Raw genomic sequence first — 8,100 nt, 5'->3', positions numbered from 1 at the left:
TCCCTAAGCACTGCATAAGCTACTCTGGATTCTCTACAGTCCAAAATGAAAACTTCAACACTACAATGAGACTATCTTGGTGACTTTCCCCATGAAATTTAATTATATTTTTTTCAATTTTTCATTTTTTAATGAATTACTATGATGTGCAGTTACAGACTAATAAACTTTCATGATTACGTTTCAGTCATAAAATGATTGAGTATCCATCCCTCCACCACTGCACATTTTCAACCACCAATTTTCCCGGTATCTTTCCTGCTACCTCCAACCCATTCCCTCCACCTGCCTCTGTGGAAGGCACATTCCCTTTTGCTCTCTCTTTCTCTCCTTTTGGGTGTTATGGTTTGCAATTCAAGTAGTAAGTGGTCAACATGTTTGATATACAGTCTACATTTTGCACGCATCTCCCATCTCATGTGAACCGTCTAAGCATCATTCACTTAGTGGTCCCTTCTCTATCTCAGCTGCCTTTTCCCCCCAGCATGTGAGGTCATCTCCAAGCCTTGAAACGAGCCTCCTGGCCCTTATCTCTATTATCCCTGGGTGTTAGTCTCCAAATCTGTTACTTTATATTCCACAAGTGATTGCAGTCATTCTATGCCTGTCCCTCTCTCTCTTTCTCTGACTCATTTCACTTAGCATGATGCTCTCCATGTTGATCCACTTATATACAAGTTTCATGTATGGACGTTCCTCAAAAAAACTAGAAATTGAGCTCCCATTTGACCCAGTAACACCACTTTTGGGAATATATCCCGGAGATGCAAAAAAAAAAAATACAGTAGAAATGCCTTCTGCACTTGTATGTTTATTGCAGCACTATTTACAATAGCCATAGTCTGGAAAAAGCCCGAGTGCCTGAGAACAGATGACTGGTTAAAGAAATTTCAGTACATATATGTAATTTAATTCTTTTAAATTTGAATATGAGTTCTTATAAATCTTTGTAATCTCAGGCTCTTCCTAGGAGAAACTTTCTGGGCATAGAGTCTTTTCTCACAAAACAGTTCCGGCTTACTCATGATTTTTTTCAAAGAGAAAACAACCCACGCCCCCTTTCTCTCTGCTCATCAAGAGGTGGCCTCAGATGGAAAGGGGCTTCATTAACATGTCAAAACAATATGGAGGGATTTTGTTTCTAATTAGAGCCAAGCACACTTCTTGAAATCTTTAATTATAAATCAGAGTATGACTAGAAATCTTATTACTCACAGAGTTTCACTAGAGAAAAAATTACATACATTTTATGAGGTCCTCCACACATACTCACCAAGAAGAATAACAATATGTGCTATGTATCAAGAATTGAGTTAGGTACACAACTAATTCTATTAAGGTCTTGTAGGCTAATTCTGATGATCTTTCAACAAAAAAATAACTATTTTCTCATATTTTCTGGAAGATTAAAATTCTGACAGAACTATCATTCGTACTTATCCTTAAATATAGTATGAGGATATTGAAAACATCTTGAAGAACAAAACTTGCTTCTGTATTTATTTTTTCCTTGCAGATTATCTTGAATTTATAAATATTCTTGTACATCACAAAAAGGAATTTAATTTTCAATCACTTTTCATAGTCAAGAATTAGAATTTCTTTTGTAATTATCATAAAGTTACCGACTTACATCTTTCTTTTCAATAAAGCAATCATAAGTAAAATCTATAGGTTTTAGACAATGGATTCACATTTATTATTTTCCTTATTAATTTGATGATCTAATAAGCAATTTTAAACTAATTGGGTGATTCTTTCGAAAGCAATGTTTGACACCAAACTTTCCTCAGTGTATTTTTCATTTCAGTATTTCTCAGAGTATAGATTAGAGGGTTGAACATAGGAGTAATAATGGTGTAAAATAACGCCAATATTTTGTCCTCATGAAAAGTAGTAGGAGGCCTAAGGTAGATAAAGATCACAGGTCCAAAACATAAGATAACCACCGTTATATGAGACCCACAGGTAGATAATGCTTTGCGTTTTCCTTCAGCTGACTGATTTCTTAAAGTGAATAATATAATCCCATAAGACAAAAATAATACAACGAAGGTTCCTAAGGAGAGTATCCCTGCAAAGGCAATGATGAGGATGCCACTGATGTAGGTATCAGTGCAGGCAAGCTTAAGTAAAGGAAAGATATCACAAAAATAATGATCAATTTCATTTGGACCACAGAAGGGTAAATTGATTGCTATTATTAAGAGAGGAAAGGCATGAACAGCAGCACCAACCCAGGTCGTGAGGACCAGGAGGTTGCACCTTGTCCTGTTCATGATAAGCATATAGTGAAGGGGTTTGCAAATGGCAACGTAGCGATCATAAGCCATGACAGTAAGAATGAAGATTTCGATACCTCCAAAGAAGTGCATGGTAAAGACCTGTAAGATGCAGTTACTGTAGGAAATGGTCTTTCTCTCCACTAATAAGTCACCAATAAATTTAGGTGTGACTGTGCAGGTGTAGCATACGTCTATTAAGGACAAGTGGATGAGGAAATAATACATTGGTTGGTTAAAAAGAGGGCTGCACTGGACGGAGATAAGAATCAGAAAGTTTCCTGCCAACAGGGTAATATAGCAGAGTAAGAAGAGGACAAAGCAGAATATTTGTAGATTGTGGCCGTAAGAAAGTCCAAGAAGAATGAATTCTGAGACATTTCTATAGCTTTCCATTTAACTTCGAAGAATATCATACAATGTGAGTTAGACACCTGAAAGAACTAAAACATAAATCATATTATAATATGTTTTAATAAATCATATTAGAAAAATACATTAGTTGAATAATATCATAATATTAAGTTTTATTTAAGTCTCTTTTTCTTTGTCATGCCTGAGTTAATATAGCTATTGTAAAGTATTGTATTAGTGTATTCTGCTGGGGATCAGTGAGCCATACTGGGTGCAGTGGATTAAACCCCAATAGGTTGCATGGAAGGCAAGTATCTATCTATAAACTATACATTCTCTCTGGTACTAAACTTCATGCCTTCAGGGCTATTGATAATAAATTTACAATTTGCAATAAATTTAATATCATTAAATTTCCCAATAATATTTGTGCAATGACATGATTTTTACAAAATTTTATATTTTAATCACAAGCAAAAGAATAAATGTAAATAAAAGTGGAACAAAAACTTGGGAGGAAACTTAGAGGATTCTATGGTAGTTAATAATCAGTGGTATTTTATCATAATCATGAATAAATAATAAATTTAGAATTTGAATCCTTTAATTTTAATATTTATATATTGCTTAATTAGTATAAAGCAGAGGTACAAGAAATAAAAAATTAAATTCCAGAAGTCACTTTATCTTCTGACAAGGTATTAGCTCACCCCAGACAGTCACAAAACACTGGCTCAACTTTTTCTCTAGTTGAGTATAATGTGACAGTAACATCTATGAAGAGAACTTCCATTGTAAATTTTTTAAAAAACATCATTCACAAAATATTAACTGTGTTTCACAGGTTCATTATTGATATTATTTATAATCTTTCAGAAATTTTGACTGAACTATTTAGCAGCTACAACACTTAAAATTATTCATAATCTAGTATTTCCATTATTCCAATTTAAGGATGTTTCTTGGTCCATAAGATGAAAACATATTATTATTACAGATTTTTACACTATTCCATTATACTATTAGATCTTCTATAGAAAAGAAATAATTGATTTCTGGTAGTAGTTCTGCATTTAACATAATAATTAAAGAGAACTGAACCCAATTAGAGAGAGAGGCAAGCATCAATGGACTGCATTCTATTTTTTGAGACTGACACTGAGTATAGTTTGTGGCAAATAATATTTTTTAAAGGTATATTTTTTATCAAATAAAATTGATTAACGACAACTTGATATAAAGCACTGAAAACTGCTTATCCAAACCCAATAAATAAACAAATGAATAGCACTGGAGAACTGTCCTCCTGTTGTTCATTAATTTACTAGAGTGGGCACCAGTAACGTCTCCATTGTGAGACTTGTTGTTACTGTGTTTGTCATATTGAATATGCCACGGGGAGTTTGCTAGGCTCTGCTGTGAGGGCGGGATACTCTCGGTAGCTTGTCAGGCTCTCCAAGAGGGACAGAGGAATTGAACTCGGTTGGCCTCACGCAAGGCAAATGTACTACTAGATGTGTTATCGCTCCAGCTCAAAAAAAAAATGAATAAATGAATGAATATATTGATGAGATGAAACTGTTACATTAACTCTCTGGAACCAATCTCAATATGGAAGAACTTGTATAACATGATCTCTCATTTAAAATGGAAACTATTTTGATAAAGAGAATCTAAGAATTTCTCAGCTGAAAACACAGACTGTTCTCCCTCCTATCCTTCCCTCCTTCTGAGATACCATTTACTTCATGACAAATGAAGATGAGAATGAGGAGTCTTGAATAAAAGAAGTAAATAAAACTTGAATCCTCTTTAGAGTAAAAAAGTATATTTCAGGTCATACTTTATCACACTATGCATGTGTGAAGATATAAAGAGTAGAAACTTAAAGAGAAATTTTAACTTCTCAGATTTTGTTACATTTGCTATCATTTTCCTTGTTTTAAGAAAACATAATATTATGAAATTAGGATTCATACTTGCTTCTAGATGGTCATTGGAATTTGGTCTACAATACTACTTAAAGTCCCATTCTGCTTTTATGGCAAAAATTCCCAGTGATATGTGCATTTAAAACAGAACTAAAAAGAAATGGAAATATGAGTAATGGTAATTAGATCCTAAGGCAACATAGTGTCATGAGATTGAGGAAACCTTGCATGTAAGGAAAATCCTAGCACTGTAGCACTCTCCTCCAGTTGTTCATCAGTGCGCTATTGCTCCAGCCCATGTAAGACAAGAGAATAAAGAAATAGGGGAACTACTTACTAAAGTGGTTAGAACATAGACATCACAGGGAGAGTCTTTTTTTAAATGCTAGGAAATACTAAATGACCACTGTGATTCCTAAGTACATAGTTTAAACTCTTTGTGCATCTTCTTCTTCCTCAATGTATTTAAGATGGTACATAATTTATACATTAATCAGAAGTATGAATTAATGGCCAAGACTCCATGATATATATAGTTTTGTGGTTTTTAATTTTTTTCATGGTCTCCACTTTGAATGCATGGCTCACCTGTTATATTGTCATGAACACTTGCATATCTAATTTCAATGGAGAAAGAAAGTAAAGAAAAGAAAGGAAAAGAAGAAAAAGAGATAGAAAGAGAAACAAAGATTTAAATAATGCCATTAAAGAAAGAAAAGAGAAATAGAAAGAAAGAAAGAAAGACAGACAGACAGACAGATGAAAGAAAGAAAGAAAGAAAGAAAGAAAGAAAGAAAGAAAGAAACTTTATATTCCCCAGATGAATGCAATCTTTCTATGTCTGTCCCTCTCTGACTCATTTCGCTTAGCATGATACTTTCCATGTAGTACCACTTGTATCTAAATTTCATGACTTCATCTTTTCTAACAGCTGCATAGTACTCCATCATGTAAATGTACCAAAGTTTCTTTAACCAGTCATCTGTTCTCAGGCACTCGGGTTTTTCCAGATTTTGGCTATTGTAAATAGTGCAGCAATGAACATAGAAGTGAAGATGTCATTTGGACTCTACTCTTTTGCCTCGCAGGGATATATTTCCACTAACAAATTGGGAGACTAACACCCAAGAATAGCTGAGATAAGTACCAGGTGGTTCACTCCATGGCTTGGAGGCCAGCCGCACATGCTGAGGGAGAAGGAAGCTCAGAAATAGAGGGGAGCACCAAGTAAAGGGTGTTGGGAGGACCCTCCCAGGATGAGAGATGCATGCTGAAAATAGACTATATACACTAAACATGATAGCCACTCAATGCATCTTTTGCAAACCGCAGCACCCAAAAGGAGAGAGAGAACAAAAGGGAATGCTCTGCCACAGGGGTGTGGTGGGATGGAGGGTGGGGATGCTGGGAGCATTGGAGGTGGGGAATGGGCACCGGTGGAGAGATAGGTACTCAATCATTGTATAACTGAAACCCAAGCACAAAAATTTGTAAGTCTAGAACTCAACCTCATGGTGTTTCACTAAGAATAAAAATTTTAAAAGAAAGAAAGAAAGAAAGAAAGAAAGAAAGAAAGAAAGAAAGAAAGAAAGAAAGAAAGAAAGGGAAGAAAGGAAGGAAGGAAGGAAGGAAGAGAAAGAAAGAAGTTGAGAGAAAGAAAGGAAGAAAATAAAGAGAAAGAACAGAGGGAGGGAGGAATAAAAGAAGGATGAAAGAAGAAAGGAGACAGAGAAAGAGAGAAAGGGTGCAAGGAAAGAATGTAGGAAGGAAGGCAGGCAGGAAGGAAGGAAGGAAGGATAGAAAAAAGGAGGGAGGGAGGAAGGAAGGAAAGTGGCAGCACGTGTGTATCAAATACCTTTCAACTCGAATTAAACTTCAACAATATGCAAGTGAAAATTTTTTATGTGATGAATTAATTATGGAACTAAATTCCTTTATCACAAATCATAGTCAAACAACTACATTATTTCATTACCAGTAATAAGAATACATAAGAATGTACATTATTCTTACTACATAGAAATATTTTATTAAAAACATTATGATTTTTGTTTCTCTTTCTGTGATCCTGTGCTCAGTGCTTACTGTGTTCAGGAATCATTTCAGGCAGTGTTCAGGAGATTATATGCAGTGTTGAGTTAGCTACATAGAAGGCAGAATGTAAATTCTATGCTTATTTCTCCAACCCTGAATTTTTTTTTAATGTTTAATCCAGAGCTTTCATCCTACATTATTTTCTCATCATGTAGCAGCATGTCATAACTTACTTTAGCTTCCTCCGATGCAACTTATTCTATTTAAAATGGTTGGTGCTCAGACACTGGCACACATCCAAAAGAATAAGAACAACCAACGCTGGCATGAACTATAGAGAGAAACATATTATTATTCATTGTTGGTGGGAATGTTGGTTAGTCCAGCCTTTTGGAAAAACAATACGGATGTTCCTCAAAAAATTAGAAATTGAGCTCCCATTTGATCCGTCCATACCACTTCAGAGAATATACAAAGGGACTCAAAAACACACAATAGAAATGCCAGATCTACACTTATATTTATTTATATTTATATATTATATGATATATTGTATTTATATATTATATGTTATATATTATATTTATATATTATATTTATATATTTTATTTATATTTCTATTTTGTGTTTCTATTGTATGTGTTCATTGCAGCGCTATTCACAGTAGCCAGAATCTGGAAACAATCCCAGAGCAGGTAACTGGGTAATAAAACTATGAAACATCTACACAATGGAGTACTACACCGCTTAGGAAAAATAAACACATGAAATTTGCTTATAAATGGATAGTCATGAAGAGTATCATGCTGAGTGAAATGTGTCAAAGGAGAGGGGCAGATACAGAATTACTGCACACATTTGTGAGATATTAAAAAAAAGTATGAGATTAACATCCAAGACCAAAGAAATAGGGACCAAGAGAATTGGTCAACAATTGGAACCTTACAAGAAGGGTGTGGGGCAAAAGGCAGTTAGGATAGAGAAGAGACCAGTATACTTGCTAACTTTTCAGTTTTTGTATTGCAAATCATAATGCCGAAAAGGAGAGGTGCAAGGGAGTGAGAGAACAGGTGAGAGAGGAGGGAAAATGAGAGAGATAAAAGGAAAGAGAGAAAGTGAGAGAGAGAAATGGAGAGAAGGAGGGAAAGAGAGTGGGAGAGAGACAGAGAGAAGAAAAGTGCTTGCCACAGAGGCAGGTGTGGGAGGGAAACTGGGACATTGGTGGTGGGAAACTAACACTGGTGAAGTGATGGATGTTGGAACGGTATAGGACTGAAATCAAATCATGAACTAACTTGTAACTGTGTATTGCACTGTGACAAAAATATTAAATCAAAATGAAATAAAATGGGGATTTAAAAAATATACATTTTTTGTTACTATAGATGCTTTAGCATCCGATGCTTGATTTCACGCCATAGCAGAATGAAATGCAGTTAAGAATGAATTGGAGAAAAAATTCTGAGTAAGCACAAAAGCATTCTAACTATTCTCAGCTA

At 34.8% G+C, this 8,100-nt stretch overlaps 1 protein-coding gene across 1 annotated transcript; it reads right to left on the bottom strand.

Annotated features, from left to right (window-relative positions):
• Positions 1-1,742: 1,742 nt before the first annotated feature.
• On the bottom strand, positions 1,743-2,678 carry LOC130044685 (olfactory receptor 4P4-like). Its single transcript, XM_056137318.1, has one exon. It carries the CDS (start codon positions 2,676-2,678, stop codon positions 1,743-1,745), a length of 936 nt encoding a protein of 311 aa, XP_055993293.1.
• Between the last annotated feature and the right edge of the window lie 5,422 nt (positions 2,679-8,100).

The sequence above is a fragment of the Sorex fumeus genome, unplaced genomic scaffold (assembly GCF_029834395.1).
Source record: "Sorex fumeus unplaced genomic scaffold, SorFum_2.1 ptg000007l, whole genome shotgun sequence".
Lineage (NCBI taxonomy): Eukaryota > Metazoa > Chordata > Mammalia > Eulipotyphla > Soricidae > Sorex > Sorex fumeus.
This window is presented reverse-complemented; position numbering and strand designations above follow the sequence as displayed.

Excerpts from the sequence above, each read along its gene's own strand:
- LOC130044685 (XM_056137318.1), bottom strand. The coding sequence starts at position 2,678 with ATGGAAAGCTATAGAAATGTCTCAGAATTCATTCTTCTTGGACTTTCT.